This window comes from Haliaeetus albicilla, chromosome 5 (assembly GCF_947461875.1).
Source record: "Haliaeetus albicilla chromosome 5, bHalAlb1.1, whole genome shotgun sequence".
Lineage (NCBI taxonomy): Eukaryota > Metazoa > Chordata > Aves > Accipitriformes > Accipitridae > Haliaeetus > Haliaeetus albicilla.
In genome coordinates, this window is record NC_091487.1 from 41114637 (window position 1) to 41132133 (window position 17497).

Below are 17497 nucleotides of genomic sequence, written 5' to 3' on the forward strand. Positions count from 1 at the left end.
TCGGACATAGGGAAGCTTCTAGCAGCTTCTCACAGAAACCACCCCTGTAGCCCCTCTGCTACCAAAACCTCACCATGCAAACCCAATACAGGAACAAAGTCTTTACTCATTGTGTTGTCCTAGTTGTTGCATGACCTGTCACCTGGAAATAAATTTGACAGAGGGCTAATTACCTTTAATTGTGATAACTCTTGCTATCTTACACATTTCCTCTGATCTGATGAACTGCTCTGATAAGGAAACTGATGAGTTAATGAACATAGGATTTTATGAGATATATTGCAAATAAAATGGCTGTTACTTTTTTAGGAGAATTATAAAGTGTTCATTTTGCAGAAAATAACCGTACTGCCACCTATAAAACTGCACTGCTAAAGGATTCATCTGTTTAATGAGCAAGGGAAAGCTTGCACCTTAACTGTATGTCATTAACTGTTCATCTCCTTCAGTGGGATACAGAGCATGCTGGAGCTTTCTTAAATCGTTTAACAACATTGTATGCTGTTAAACAGCTACACTGAAAGCAACATATGGCTGTATTTCAATAATACAAATGGGACTGTATGTACTTTTATGAGTCTTTTATTCATCTGTGGAATTTAGAATGGGCCAAACAATCTGAATTCAAGTCCTTCAAAATTCAGAGATGTTTGTTTTGTCCTGAGCACCACCTCCAAAGAATGCATATTGATGTCTGTCCAAAAGTCCTTTAAATGTGATCCTCTCCAATAATGTCTTTTTTTTTTTTCTACATGAATTTGGAGAAGGCGATCGTAACCTAAATTGCACCTACCAGAATACGTGTTTTCTATTATTAGGTAAGGAGTATAAAGATATTTATCCACTGCAGTACATTAACAACTAACAGATTTTCAGTTATACAGTGTTAAGGTTGTTAGAGAACACATCAGAGCAATGAGGCCATCTAGATCAGACTGTGAATAAAGGCTTTAAAGAAACCATATTCTCACAGCAGTGCCTGAGTGTAAGCATGGAGGTGTATAAGCATCTGATAGAGTTGTGATTTAGCAGAATTATAAAACAGCTTCAGACTTAAATTAGGGGAAAAAGACTGATATCACAAAGAAATAAAAAAATATCATCTTCTCTCAGTATTACGTATTGGTATGATTGAGTGTAATTCAGTGTTGGTGTCTAACTCAATGCTGCTGCCCATACCACTAGAAGAATATGGAGCAAGGAGAGGATTTTCAAAGGAGGACCACATAAAAGACCCATGGAATAAGAAGGAAGGCTTAAAGCTTCATTTATTGGATTAGAGGAGGTTAAAAAATGTGTTTAGATGCTTCAATGAGGTGAAATTACTGGGAATGAAATTTGGTTTCCAAAACTGTAACAAAGTCATGTGTTAAGAAACTAAAATTAGACAGATTAAACCTTGAAACAAAGCGAGTCATGCTTACTGTGAGGGAAGGGATGTACTGGAACATGTTACCAGCGAAGAGAGGGGACTCTTCATTATTTGAACTCTTACATATTAGTGTGTGCTAATTCACTGAAAGGGGTGAAGTTATGTGGCCTAATCAGATAAAAGTTTGGGCTAATTTCAAACTTTCTGGCCTTGAAATTTGTGACTGAATGCTCCAGCTACTTTATTTGGGGTCTTGAACAAAACAGGATTCTTCAAATTAACATCAATATGTTTGTAAAACTTGCATTTTTCAAGTAAAATAGTGGTTGCAGTTGGTTGTTAAGCTTCAGGAGATGTCTAGCACCTTGCCTTCAGGGGCTCAGGAGAGAACTTTTGCCTCCTGTGCATGACAGTTTAGTGGGTCCTGGGGTTTTGGTGCTTTGAATACCGGTGACTGTTGATATAGAATGGAGTTTATTGCTTTGTAATGATAGAGGATGACAAGAGATTTAACAAGGAATTAGTGTATTGGAATAGGATTGAGGAATTGTGTATGAATGAGGATTTTGTTACACTGGCCATGCAGATGTTATCTATGGTAATACGGTACTTCTATGATAATTGTTAAAGTATGGGATGGTTCTGTGGAGATATGTTTTGTACCATTGGATTCTGGGCCAGTTACTGATGCTCTCATAGTATGCTCAAGAATGCATGAATGAATAGTTCTTGGAAATGTTTTTCAGAGCTATGACTATAAATTGTAATTTGAAATGTATTTAAAAAAAAAAAAGTATCTAACCAGGTATCAGATTAAGGCTGATAGCAGTATTAAAAAAACTCTAAACCCACTGTTGTTGTATCTTTGCTTTAATAAAACATCTACTTATCCAACAGGTGATGAATTTTGCTCATGTTTGAAAGCTTCAGTAAAAATCATACTTGCCAATTTTAGATTTTACTAGATTTTTGAGATGAATTATTTCTCTATTACTTTTTTTAAGCAGGTGTCAGGAAAAAAACCCCTTCAAGTCCCAATATAGGAGTAAACATATTACTTAGTGAAGACCACCACCTACTTTGATGTAACTGGGGGCTGGTGGAAGGGGAGGCAAAGATTTGATCAAATGGAAAAATCACTGTACATGGTGTAAGCATGTAATTTTGGAAATAGACCTTTTCCCCTTCATTAGTGCCATTTCATTTTCTCTTTGACTTCCTTAGTTCCTGACTGTGTTATGATAATTCGGTTAGAAAGGCCAGTAATTATGGTCAGTGGTTAGTAATGTTAAGGGTGTTCGCATAAATGACTATAGTTCTCTTTAGAATTTTGACCTTATCTGCAGGGGAGAATTTACCAGCACTGGTAGAATTTAAATTTGTTTTGTTCAACTTGATTGAATTGCAGGGTGGACGCTGTTATTCAGAATATGCAATATTAATTTGGTTTCCCTTCATTTGTTTGAATTAAACCAATTCAGGCTACATATTCTGAATGAACACTCTTTTACAGGGATGTAATCCACTCTAATTTGGTATAAATTTAGATCTTCAGCTAATCTAGATTAATTTTTCTCCAGAGGGATCTGTTTTGTCTGGAGTTGGTTTAAATGTCAGAATTCACAAATGAAGCAAGAAAGGCATAAATGAAATATGAAAAATAAATATGAAAGAACATGGAAAAAAACCCACCACAGTTACTGTCATGTCAAATGAATGTCTATCTTAAAAATCAGGTTGTTTAAGCAGCAGGTTGTTTTTTAAAAAGCATAATTTTAGCCCCATTAGTAAATGTGGCATTTATCCACATGGAAGGACATACTGTTAATTTAAATCAGAATGGTTGTACCAATTTTGCATATGATTTGTGTGTTGATTCAGGGAGAAAAGAATTTTTCACTTTTGGTTTATGCTATTTAGGAAGTGATAGAAATAAACCCAAAGTAAATACACTTTTGAAGAGTCTTATCATTGGATAAGAGAGTTTGTACAAAGAGTTACACTTGTATAATTATACCAGTGTAACAAATAAGCACAATTCTAGAAAAGCTTCAAACAATAGAAATAAGCTTTTAATTGGTTGTAGTAGTTGCTGATGGGAGCCATTATGGATGGATTAATCTCCAAAAGATGAATTTTTATATTGCTGTATAAAATTAGAGAGAATTGCCTAAAGCTAGAAAATTAAAAAATTAAACTGATAGAATTACCCAGGACAAGTTTTTTTCCCTTTAGCTATTTGTACCCTGACATAAACCAACAAAATTGTACTTTAGGCATATTTAATCGTAAGTAATCCTAGCTATGTGAAACACATTGTAAAATGTGGAATAGTCTGTATGCAGTGCAATAAATTGAATTACAATACCGATTTAAGTATCTATTGTTAATTTTGTAATTTTTTGGTTAATATTACCTTAAGCTTGTTATTATATATTACTATTAATTACTTAAGGAATTATTTAGTAAATTATTAATTAGATTTTTAAAGTTATTAAAATTAAATTTAAATGTAATTATGATTTACAGCAATTTGAAACTGTCTGCAGAATATAACTCTGAAAATGTTTATATTCATTAGTACTATTGAGATTGGGACTGGAGGTTTGAGAGAGAGCAACTTAAAAAAATAAGGAAGAATATACTTGAATTTCTTTATGTACTGGAAGTTGATTTCTAGAATTCCAACATAAGTCACTATGGGATACAAAGCTAGTTAAGGTGCTAGGTGAGAAATGCAACTTTTTCTGTATTTCATGTTATTCTGTTAATCATTGAGGTCCCATGTTCTGATCTGTTTCTGCAGTCACTGGTTAAATGGAAGCCACTCCTTGGATCTGGATGGTTTCTACTGACATAGACTTTGCATAGCAGCTCCATCGCTTCAGGAGGTTGCAATGAGTGGAGGAGGGGAGCAGCCTGACATCCTCAGTGTGGGAATCTTGGTCAAAGAAAGATGGAAGGTGGTGAGTATGCCTTCCTGCAATTCTTTTTCTTCTTTAAAACATGTTTTTAAAAAGTAGTAGTTTGCACTTTGAATTTTGTTTCAAAATTCTTGTGAGATGTATTTTGCTTAATACTTATGTTAAATGGTGAAAGGACTTGAAAACCACTTGTTTCTCTTATCCTACTTTAAAAAGAAGTTACATGAATTTAAGGTGGTTTTTTTTCTGGTAAGGACCTAGGAAAGCTTTTAAATCCTGACTTAGTGCCTGTTCAGAGCGCAACTGGGAGGTCCTGTTAGTATATGAAATCCAATCAGCCAGTGATTATGTCAGTTTGTTTCAGAAATCAGTCAGGCATCCTCTTGAAACTAGTCAGATTTTGAGATTTGTAACTTCTTATAGGAGTATCTTTCAGGACCTTGCTGTTCTTCCAATTAGAAATTTTGTTTGTTATATTTTGTAGCATAGATTTATTCCTGGCTGTTTTATATCCATTTGATCGTGTACCAGTATTGGCTTTACCATAAATAGCTCTGTTCCCTTTTGGTGTTCTTATCCTTGATTTATATCTAGAGGGAAACAGTATCCATTTGAAACTATTTTTGCTGGGGAAAACCAGGCTGAGTTCCTTCTCCATTCCCCTGATCGCTTTAGAATTTTTTTGCTTGTGGATTTTTTTTAGATTAAAAAAAAAAAAGGGGAAAAAAAAGCCACTTCGTAATAGAACATTCTGGGTATCTCTGTGTGTTTAGTAGGCTGCAAACAGATACTGAAGCACTATTTTTTGCACCATCTATGCTTCTTATTACTCTCATATTTCAGTATTTTATTTAAAACTGTGAGACTGAACAGAGGAGATACATATAGAGAAAATAATTTCAATTATCTTGTGCCCTATCCTTCATTTAAAAATGCAGGAAGCTGATACTACTAGCTTTGTGTAGGAAACCTTTGTATTTCCTTTTGTGTAAGTAGAACCTAAACGGCTATCTTTGGAGTGTAAGTATTTGTAAAATACTTTCTTATATTGCATCTCAATATTGCAGTGAAGTAAAAACTGAAAGCGTATTCTTGAATCAGATCAAATACAATAAAATAGCATTATAAATAGATAACAGCATACTAATATATCAATATCCAGTTGTCAGATATGTGCAACAGTAGTCCTGTCTTCTTCAGGTTTATTTTCTTTCCTGTGTAATGAAGAATGATGATCAGATTGGTGTCTTTTGGAAAATTTTGAGAGTAGGCTGTTGTTCATCTCATGTGATTATACATTTTAACTTGTATGTATTCCAAATCAAGTATTACAGGTAGATGAGTACCAAATACTATCTGTGGGTAACTCTTCAATTTCTTAATTTCTGTAGCAAACGTTAAGGATTTCTTGATGGCATCTAAGGTGATATACTTCTTTCTAAATTCAGGATTTCATAGGACAGTCTGCCAGTGGAAGAAAATAGCATGCAAATTTTAGAAATTCCTTAGTACTTGACATATATATATATATATATATAAAAACATAATTAATACTGGTCTGGTAGGTTATGAAGTATTTAAGTTCTTTGCTAGTGTTCTTGAAGCAGTAGAGTACCTAAAAATTCCTTGTGTAGAAAGATGAGGTGGTATAAACCAGTGGACTTTCAAGTTTTGGTGACAATGAGTATTGTCCCTATTTATCAGTATTACTTCTGATTGTTCCCTGTGGAACTCTCCCAATAGCCTGCTTTTTTTTTTTCCCATTGAAGAATGGCAGCTCTTGTAGTATGATTGCATGAGATTATTTTGTTGTCAGCAGTTTAAGGAAAAAAAGTACACATTCTGGAATTTATGTAAAGATTTGCAGCTGAAATGCAATTTTCAGAATTTTTGCTGCTCAGGACCTTGGTCTTTGTGAAAACATACCTGGAATTTGTGGACATGAACATTTTTAAAAACTATGCTCAATTAAACTTAATTTTAACCTAGATGTTCTTTAGAGTGATTCTTTTTTGAAAAGTAAGCATAGAAAAGACATTATAAAATATTTCTTCCTCAGTGACACCCTCCCTTTCTACTTGTCTCTGTATCTATAAGCATTTGCTTTTATCCTCTGTTGATGCCTTTTCTCATCCCTCTTTTTTGCCTTTGAAGCATTTATTACAATCCTGACTCGGAGAGACTTGATTGTAATGATGATTGGTTTTAGGTAGGTTTAAGAATGTCATTCAATATACAGTGTATGTGAAAGTACCAAGATAAAACATACTGAAAGTTGTATGCTTTAGACTTGAAGCATAGAAAGAGATCGGAGTGGAAGAGAGAATGGAGGAAATGAGTTTGGGGTGTGAGGTGCTGAATGCAAAGAAGAGAAAGTTGAAACTAATGTACAAAATGGGAGAATGTGGTGCAGGTGTAAAGGAGGGCAACATGGTCCTTGTCAAGGTAAAAGATGTTGAGCAGATGTGGCAGGAGGCCAGTATGTTTGAACAGTCAGCTCCTGTCTGAACTCAGAAGCAAAATGCAAGTGAACAGAAGGTGGAAACAGGGATGGACTGCCCAAGATTAATATGGAGACATTGCCTCTGTGTGTTGGGATGAATATAGGAAAGCCAGAGCTCAGCTGGCAGTTGAAACTGGTGAGGGATGTGAAAAGCAATGAGAAAGGCTTCCACAGGGACAGTGGCAGCAAAAAGAAGACCAAGGAAAATGTGGGCTCATTGCTGAATGTGGTGTGTGACCCAGTGACGAAGGGCGTGGAAAATATTTTTTCTACAATCGAAGAGAGGTTCATTTGTGCCTGGAATTATTGACTGACGTCATTATTGGTGTATGTTAATGATTCTGTTGTACTTTATCCGAGGACAGAAATTGATCTGTTTGTTTTATTAGTGTGGTGGTGTGTTTGTTTTGGGGTTTTTTTGTTTGTTTTTAAATTTTTTTTTAAGCACATAGAAAAAAATAACCTTTCAGAGGCAGTTTTCTCAGTCTGGCGGTTTCTCAAAGCTGGTAAATGAAGTTATATGATAAACTGCTATAAGATTATATAGGGGTGAGGATGGCTGTGTCACCTCTTTCCTTTTCCCCTCTCACCTTTTTCACCATACATTCCCACTGTCTCTGTTGTGCTTGTACTATGCTGAAAATTTATGTGCTTATGCTGAAAACTACGGTCAGGTCAATGTCTGTGTTTATCTGTTGGAGCCCTGTTAATAGCTCAGAGCTCAGGCATCACCTGACCAAGAGGTGGAATGAAAAAATGCAGACTTAAAATGGCTAAATTAGTCATGAAACTACACCTTCAAGAGATATACACAGGTACACACATACTATTTTTTAAAAATATATATACATATATAGAATCCTGTTAAAACTTGCTATTTTTCCCAATATTTACATGACCGATTTCTTCCCTTTCTGTAAGGACTAACAGTCTGCATATATTAAATACATCTGAATGTAACCAAGTTGTACCGGACTTGAAAGGTTTCTGTTTCTCATGTTTGTGATTAATTCAGAGTTAACCCTAGATTCTTACCTGAGTAGCACCTTAAACAAGTCATGTCCAGAGATGCAAACTTCATATTCAGGATTTGTCATACTCTGTACTTGAACTTGTTAAGTTCTTGAAATGTGTAGACTGAAGAGTAACAGGCCTGTGTTGGTACTATGCACGTTATGCTACTTCAGAGAAAATATACAGCCTGTGGAGAAGAGGAGATTGTATTTGCTAACAGCTAGTGTGCTTTTTAGAAAGAAATGGACGTGTGAATTTGCAGTTGACAGGTGTTGCACTAGAAGCAGATATTTAGGTGGGTTACTTCTGTGGTGTGCTCTTTATCCTATGCACTTTTCAAAAATTGGCAATGAACTGGCCAGAAGTGAGTAATGTAGATAATGCTATGTATCTTGGACCATACTTTCCTCGTCTTAAGAATATTGAAATAGCAGTTGCTTGCGATGATAGAAGATCTTCAGGACAGAATGTGCATGATGAAATACTGAGTATTGTTGTAATCAGACAGAATAAAAATTTCATGCAATATGACTTGAAAAATGCAAGTAAACAATATGAGTATTTTATCTGTTACCTTCTTCCTTATTCTTAGGGGCCTAGGCTATTTTAAAAATTGTTTTTCCTTCTCAGTCAGATGGCTGATTGTCTGGATTAGGAGACATTAGATTTATTTTCAGAATCTGAAGGCAGGTCAACATATTGCTGATCTCTAGATCCTCGGAATGTTGAGATGACATTTAATACAGTGTAGTCATATAACCTTAGCAACTGTATGTTTTCAAATTACATTTAGAAAACCATGTCGGTTCTTTCAAGGTAAAATATAGTAAAAATACTATGTTGTGTGTTCCTTAGGGTAAGTTCTTTTTGTCTCCTTTTCTCTTTTATCAGCTTTAGAATGGTAGCTACAGGGGAGATCACCATATGAAAGCATTACATGGAATAACGTTGACATTTTTGATACTGAACATCAGACGAGTCTCTGTTCCCTGTTAACTTTTAAAGCAGAGTGAAAACACTACTACTAATATTTGCTCTGAATGTAGTACAAACTAATAAATATGCCAGGAGCATTCTTTTTATCTAGCACAGATTAAACTTTCAGTGGTGCAAGTTTCTTTAGTATGTCTGTTAATAAGAATGGTATTGGTGAACCATAAGTAAATGTAACATATAAAATATATACTCAAAGATAATCTTAGCCATTTCTTATCATTTATGATTTAGCTGTTATGTGTAAGTCACTGCATGTAGTAGAAAATACGCTCTTTTCAGTAAGTCCAAGAACTTTTATACCTTTAGTATTCAGTATGTGTATTTCTGAAAAAAGAAGATGGCATATTTTAAAAATGTCACTGTGCATTGGTATTTGAAGGTCTCTGGGTAGTATGTGACTATTTGAGGAATGACTTTTTTTTGGTCAGATGGATGCTGGGAATGCTAGTGCACTCCTCTATTGTATTAAATACAAGAAATTTAGTGCAGATGGAGATCAGGTGTATTAACTTGTTTTCCTATAATTCCCTTCCAAACTGTGGTTAACCATACCTTTGTAGATTATTCAGTAGCTCTTTTACGTACTGAAGGATATGATTATGTTATTTTAAAAATCTATTGGTAACACAACAACATTTGCAGTGTGGCAGGCAGTACAAAGAAGTATTGATGTTTTGTTTCCTTTCTTTTCTTATTGCCTCTTTTAAATCTGTTTTTGTTCTTTTTTTTTCTTTTTTCCCCAATATAGTTGAGGAAAATAGGAGGTGGAGGATTTGGAGAAATTTACGATGCACTGGACTTGCTTACTCGGGAAAATGTTGCACTGAAGGTCGAATCAGCTCAGCAGCCAAAGCAAGTGCTGAAAATGGAAGTAGCTGTGTTGAAGAAATTGCAAGGTAGGGCTGTACCCTGGATATGCCAGAAGTAGGATGTCAGTGTGTCCTCTTAAAAAATCATTATAATCTCTATTTAGTCATAGTTTGAGTAAATATCCCCCACATTCTGCAGGTTATTGCTAAAATGTTATTAGAAGTGGAATAGAAGCTCTTTCAGCTTCTGAAAATTTTGCTACAATGTACCTTTTCTTTGAAACGGGATGACATGAAAATAAAAACAGCAAAAAAACTGAATTGCTGTAAAACCTATGCTCAACTGTAGTTTATTCTGGATTCCTATCTTCTCCTTACCTTTTTTGCTTTAGACTTTGTTGTTGTTAGCTTTTTATTTCCCCTTTCTAAGATGGTCTCTTCTTTTTTCTGCACTATCTAGCATTGAATGTTTGTGGGTCCTTCACATAGCATCGGACAAGAATATTTGTATTTCTTTTCCCTTGCAAGTACTGCCAAGAACAATTCTAATGCTGAAATGGGAAACATGTTTCAGAAAACCCCACACAAACAAACAAAAAAACAATTTTAAAATACTGTAACTTGTAGGAAAAAAATTATTGGCATGTAGAGTCCTGAAATACTTCTAGGGTTCACGTCCTTGACCATTCACAATCACAGCTTTGAATAGTCACTTTTGATGTACCTTTAAATACTTTAATGTCTGAAGCTATCAATACAGAGAAATATGCAATGACTTCTCTTCATTGCTTTTCACAACATAAGATTATTAAAAAAAAAGTTTAAAGGGTGACTTTTTTCTTTAAAAAAATTATTTTGAATCTGGAAGGTTTTGACTAATACATTCGTCCCTGTCAGCAGCCCGATTTTTTTTCAAACTCTTAGCTTGAATAAAACAAAATCTACATGATAAAGGGTGCTGCCTAATCTGCTGTAAAGGTCACATTGCAGCAGAAATTGACAGCCTCTATAGATTTAAGAGGGCAAGCATGTCACATGTTATAGTGTTAACAGACTGTTCCTATGTTTATATCTTTTTAAAGAATTTCACAAAAATATAGTATTACATAGTCGAGCAAGGAGATTCAGGGACTGCATATTAGTTTTCTTTGAATTTTAGAGTTTCTAGTCCAGAGATGAATAGTAAATTTCAGTATTACCAATCATAAATTTAGAAATAATTTGTCAGGGTTCTGAAGAAATTGTCTTAAAGATAGTGAGTTTTGAAGAAACAAATACTCTCTAACTCTCGTGTTTTTAAATGCTCAGAATTAATTTTTCAAGGTTTTTTTTTGTTTTTTTCTGCACATGTGAGCTTGATTCTGTATTTAACAAAATCCAGTGTCTTTAAAATTATATAGGTAAAGCAGCTAAAGTAATAAGGAAAATAGTAATAAATAAAATATTGGAATGTGGTAGCACTCCAATGCCAGTGTATTTGTAAAAACACCACCTTATATATGCCTGCATAACTGGAGCGCCTTATAACTTTCTACTGTGAATTTGAGTATAGTGAAGTTTGAGTTAAGATGTTACAAAAATGCTTTTTCTTAGTAAAAACTTATTTACTTTTTGAAAACAAAAAATGTTTGCTGAAATAATAAAAAATTGATTTGTGAATAATTGCAATAGGGCTTTACAGAAATTATAATTTTCTTACCAGTCTTCCTTTGGGGAGTATAATTCCTTTAACAACCCAAGTCTTCCTGCAGAAGAGTCTCTGATTCTACTGAATCATGGGAAATGTAGTCTAGATGAAAAGAACAGAATAATGAAACATCTGAACAACAGATCTACTGAGGCAATTAATCCAAATAATATATAATCCAAATAAAGATATTTCAGTTATTTATTTTCTTAATACTATTTATCTGAGAAAACAATAAAAAGAAGTTTTTATATAACTGAAACCCTGATTTTGTATGAGATCTTTAGAAGGAGCTCTTTTGACAACCTTCCTTATGAGAAAACAATCTAAATATTATTCCTTAATTCTTATCTTATTATTCTCTTGCACAGTTTAAAAAAGAAAAAAAAAAAGTCAGTGATTCCATGACAGTAACACTAGAGGTGACCTTTAGTCATTGCTGTGCAAGTTCCACATGGTGTAACTGCTCTGGTTTTAGATAAGGAACGTTGTAGATGATGGGGAAGTGACTACAGTAAGAAAATAGGCAAACCTTTTGCATATATTGAGATTTATAGTTTACACACATATGTAACTTTATTTTTATATGCATATATTTTTATCCATACTTAACGGATTCTTATTAAATAAGAGTATGGTAAAGACCATTTTATGTTTTACATAAAATCCTGCCTCCTAGGAGCCATCTCCATTAATTTTTCTCCCTTCCCAAGTTTTCAGCATGTAAGAGTTAAAGATTTGAAGCAGAGAGTAATTAAAGAAAAATAGACAAAAATGGGGAGTACAAAACAACTTTATTATTACTTCTTGAAGAATATGTTTTTATTAAATGCTTCATTTATGATGTAGAAAGTTTTCTCTTTTTTTGACAAGTTTTTTTTTTCATGCAGATTCAGAGCAGGTGAAATTGTAAACAGTTCTTTTAGGATATTTTTGTAACAACCTTCTAATAGCATACATCCTCTGAGACCAACTTGTGTCTTGTTCTTCTACCCCTTTTTGGCACGTGTGTGTGTATATATATACGTATGTATATAATTACTATCCTTTTCTCAAAGGGCTTATGTTCTCTTGCTTTCAAGGTGTTCTAGTTACCTTGGACATAAATCAGAGGAAGGAATGTAACTGTCATGAAAATCCTTTTCTTGCAAATATTTGGAAAGTTTGATCTATGAGTAGTATGTAATGAAAGACAGTGAGCTGACAGCGTCATTCAGAATTCTCTTGATGTGTGGATCTTTTTTTTTTTTTAAATATATTTATTATCATATACAATTTCTGGGAAAATTAAAAAGAAACAGGCTTTTAGCAAAGAATTAAATAAACAGGTGTAATATGTCTCAATCCAGCAAAACAGCTCTTCCAGTCTTTACTGGAGCTAGGTACATTCTCAGGTTATAAACATACTTTTGTATATTTCTGTATTAGAATCTTATTTCACAGAAACTGTGAAACTGAAATGAGAATAGCTGTTGGCAGAAGTGCAGGGTTGTACTATTTTTTGTTTTTGCTTTCAGAAATTTTGAAAATTAAAACAGTGTGGTCATTCATTGTGGGGGTGAAATGAGTCATAACTTTGTAGGTATGCAGTACAGTGAATAATGAAAAACTTCAAAGAATCTCTTTTAAGACCCTGATCTAGCAAAACATGCTTAAATATGTGAGTAGTTGTATGACTTCTTTCTTAACTATGAAGAAGGAATATGTTCACTGATATGGCCATTTATTACAGCTTAGTCATCTATTGTATCTTTGATTTTTTTATTTTTTTTTCCCTGCCAATGATGCTGTTGCCTAATTATTGTTGTCAGAATGCTGTTTAACTCTTTAAGCTCTATTTTTGTTTTGTTTTGGTTTTTTTGAAAGAAATCTGCTGCAACAGATGGTTGTTTTGTTTAATCATGTTGTTAGGCCATCTGTTCCCACAGTGAGATGGGAGAAGACAGATTTATCACATCTCACTCAGTGAGAGCGAGACTCACTCAGTTGGTTTCTGTCTCACACAACCTTACAGACTTCTCCCTCACTCATTTACAGCTCTCTAGCGTAATTTAGTGATGGGTTGCGCCTGGTGTAGGCTGAAAAGCTAGCTGTAGTGATACACTGCAGCCTGGGGAATGGCACGTAGGCTTTGTACCCTCCCTAGGAAGCTTTTCGAGGGCATAGTTGTTCATTGCAGCCTGTTACCGTCGTCTTCTCCCCCTGCTCCCCAGTCATGTGGCTTGCAGGTGTGAGAAAATACTGTTTTCTTGCTGAGGGAAAAGGAACTGAAGATATCTGCAAAGGTGTAGTAGGTGTGTATAGCCACACTGGAGTAGCGGAGGATCATGCTATTCAAAAGGTGTACAGGCCCTACTTCTGTCCTTTCCCGTTTCCTCATATTTTTATAAAAGTTAGTTTCCAGAGAATTTACCATACAACTGGAGTTGCTGCTCCAGTTAAAATGGGGTTTCTCTGACCAAACCAAGTTTTGGACATTTACTGAATTTGGCAGATGAAATCTGACTAATACATGTTTCTCTGAAGATGTTCCTTCAGCATAGCCACAGTGGCTGTAGAATGAATCATAAATACTTGAGATGAGACTTCATTAACTGGAAACTGTAGCAATGAATATACAAAATTTCATCTTGACAAATTTGCTGCAAATCCTTTTTCTTCGTAAAATTATACTGTCTGTAATATTGCCTGTCTTACTTAAACAAATGGGTGGAAGGAAAAAGTGGAGGAAAAGCAGTGATATTTACAGCTTAGCACTTGCATATCTGCAGAAGTTGTAGAGATTTCTTTTAAAGTAATTCTTTTAAAAGAAACTATTTTGATGAATACTGTACCATTTTCTTTGTTTATATGGGCCTATCTGTTTTAATTGTATGTGGCAGGGAGCTTCCTGAGGAAGCAATAAACAGGCAACCACTCTTCCGTCAAGTGAAGTGAGAATATTCAGAAGCTGTAGGGCCAAGTTTTAGGGTTTTGATGGAGCTATGAGTGCAGCAGTAACAAAAAGTCCCTCCAGATCTGTTGCTAGCAGTAATGGTGTTTTGAAAGCGGTAATGTTTTTTTTAATTTTTCAATTGCTTCTCTCCTATCACTTCTCTTTTTCTGTTTATGACATTCTGGTAATCCTAAGGGTAAAGAAATTCGTGAAAGAAACCTTAGGTGACACAGATTTTACACAGCTTTAGCAACCACTTGCAACTATCAGCTTCCTCTTGGCTGTAGCTTCCATGGTGTCAGAAAGGAATGTAAATGGCTTGAGGGACTTAAACCCTACACTTCCCTGTTCTGTTGTAGAGTGCAGTCATAAGGGGTCCCAGCTTCTCTCCCAGTCAATGAACATGGGTACCAAAATGACAACAAGGATGCATTCCCCTTCTGTTTCCCTACTGCAGTCTTTGGCTTACCTTTTTCTCTGTTTACCTGGGGAATCTTGTGCTTTGCCTTACAACTGCAGGATAGTAAGGAGATTATTTTTGACCGGCCCTCTTCTCCTCCACAGTTTGCTCCTAGGACAGGAGGAGGCTTTAAAGAAAGTTGGCTTAAACCAAACTGTGATTTTTTTTTTAGCTACTACAGTTCTTTTATCTCTGCTTCAGTGTACCTGAGCTGAATTTGTCTTTTGTAGCTAAACAGCAAAGATCATATTCTAGAAAAAAATATTCATGGATCAGATTAGTGGAATTACATTTTCTACAATTTTTTAATACAAAATATGACTACTATTTTCTTTCACTGCAGCTTATAGGAAAAGAGGAATGATGGCTAGGAATATTGTCTATAACAAGCTATCAGCTTTGCAAGAAAATAACCGTTTCCCAATCCAAAATGCCTCAAATTTGTGGACATTTAGGCATATTGCCATGCATGTTTTCCTATAGAAGAGTGATAGCTGTGGTAGGACTGCATATTTTATAGGAGAATACTTTTATTTAATTGAGGGTAGAACTGATGTTGGGTTTACAGCTGTTGAACTGTGGGGGTGGGGGACTTAGTTTACTGAAGATCTCTAATGAAATATAACTATCTCTTCCAGTATTTTGCTAGGTATTTAAAGGAATAAACCACATAATTTCATTATTATTGGCTAATCTGCTGCTTTTTCTCTTAGGAAAAGATCATGTCTGTAGATTCATTGGATGTGGAAGGAATGACAGATTTAACTATGTGGTCATGCAGTTGCAGGTCAGTGTATCAAACAGAGCTCGAAGTTTCCTTGTGTGTTTTGGTTTATTAGCCAAGCATATATGAAAATACTAGTAAAGTTTTAGAGTATGACAAATTAAAAAAAAAAAAAGAACATGAACACATAGTGGTGAGAAAACCTAAATTGAGCATATCCTTATGTCTTTATCCTTTGATACCCTTTCCATAATTCTTTCAGAAAGAAGAAGGTTTGCATCCTCAGAAAGACCTGACTATTTAAAGAGTGAACTGTTATGTCTTCTGAGATAATTCACATTACTTTGAAGACTTCACTTGAAGATAATCTAAAATATAGTATTAGTCTGTGCATTTTGTTGGCTTTTTTGATGAAAATTAAAAAATACCCATTGCAAGTAAAAGAAAACACTTAATTCACTTTACTGAAAGATTTGTTCCTATGAAAAGGGATAAAATGGGTGATTAGCACTTATGGGATTATTGTCCTTTATCATCTTGGTGAATTGAATATTGGCAAAAGAAGTGTGCTCTAGTTCATAGTGTTGGTCATCTGTTATTTTGACAGACTAACAGTTCTGTGATGTTATGGGGTGCATTTCCTGCATAGTATATTTTTATCTCTTTGGTTAAATAATCTAATATATACTGTATAATTAAATAAGTTATGTACTTTTCCTTAAAGAGGTGAGTGTAACGGAAGTCTTTGTGAGCATTTTCTCAGTGGCCTTTTTTCAGGTGTGACACAGATACAACATTAACTAATAGTGTATGTACTAGTCTTCTAATAGAGATTAGTTTGGTCCATGTTACTTAGGAGTAGAAAGACACTAAGATTCATATTTTCAAAAATAGATTCTAAATTTAATGTTGGAGATACTTGGGGACATATATTCATTGCATTTAGGTAAGATGTGTTATCCTCGAATATGAAATAGGTAATGAAAGTATTCCGTGAGTGGGAGTATAATCACAAACAGCTCTTTAGCTGTAGAATTAGGAAGACTTTACGCTATTTGTGAATCTCGGTATTAGTCTTTTTTTATGAAAACGTCCTTTTAATTTGATCAGGGTCGGAACTTGGCAGACCTGCGTCGGAGCCAGTCTCGAGGAACATTCACCATTAGCACCACTCTACGGCTCGGGAAGCAGATTTTGGAATCTATTGAAAGTATTCATTCTGTGGGATTCCTGCACAGGGACATAAAACCAGTAAGTCTGCCCATTAAATCAAAACAGGCAAGTAATGTGTGGTCATTAGATGGCTGCAAAAATAAGAATAGGTTCTATACTAGATGTTAAAATGAAAAAATGGAAAGGGACAGAAAATTGAATGTTTATTCATCAGATAGGGCAGATTTTTTCTATTAATTGTTGGATTGCAACAACAATAACATTGATCTTTGTCATCATTGTCTCCAGTTACTTAGCCCTCCCTGCAATTTTCTGTAGTTAAAACTTCCAACTCTTTTTGTAGCATCATGCAGTGGAGAGTATTTGCCATGAGATATGATACAATGAGTTTGCTAATGGCAATTAATGTCTTCACATAATAGATCTAAGAGAATAGATACTAACTGTAGGGTGTATTTGTAAGCTCTTCAATAGCAATTTTTTTCTAGTTAGTATATTTATAATAAACAAAGAAAGAAAAGACAGACTGTAAGAAAAAACTATTCAATTGTTTTATTGTGCAATTCTAATAAAATGAGTGTTGTCAAAATGTCTTGAGGACAGTGGCTTCCTGATAGCGTCATGCTTTTGTTCTAATTATTTTTTCTGTTTTTCTTTGAATTTATTCCTGAAATTGCATCAGCTATTTTTAGTATTGCTCTATATTAAAAATATCATTAGAACTCTGAACTTTCGAAATTTGTAAATGAGAAAAAAATAAGCAAATCTTGTGTTTTCTAGTAGATGCAAATATGGCTGGTTATTTTTGGCATATATAACTAAATTTCCTGTCAGCTGGATGATGTTTACATAAAACCTCTGGTAAGTTTCTGTACATTAGGGAATTTTCATTTTCATCAC

The 17497-nt window shown here is 34.5% G+C and overlaps 1 protein-coding gene across 9 annotated transcripts in view; it reads left to right on the forward strand.

Annotated features, from left to right (window-relative positions):
• TTBK2 (tau tubulin kinase 2) overlaps positions 1–17497 on the forward strand; it is a 99578-nt gene that overhangs the window by 23083 nt on the left and 58998 nt on the right. For 7 of the 9 annotated variants that reach the window (XR_011324814.1, XM_069784343.1, XM_069784342.1 and 4 more), the window contains 4 exons: positions 4179–4338; positions 9558–9705; positions 15414–15487; positions 16535–16675. Coding sequence is in view for 7 of the 9 variants with exons in the window: in XM_069784343.1 (XP_069640444.1) it covers positions 4270–4338; positions 9558–9705; positions 15414–15487; positions 16535–16675 (432 nt within the window). In the remaining 2 variants the exon portion in view is untranslated. Of the gene's footprint in view, positions 1–693; positions 819–4178; positions 4339–9557; positions 9706–15413; positions 15488–16534; positions 16676–17381; positions 17459–17497 lie in introns of those variants that run through there. The other 2 variants (XM_069784344.1, XM_069784350.1) reach the window with 2 other exon arrangements.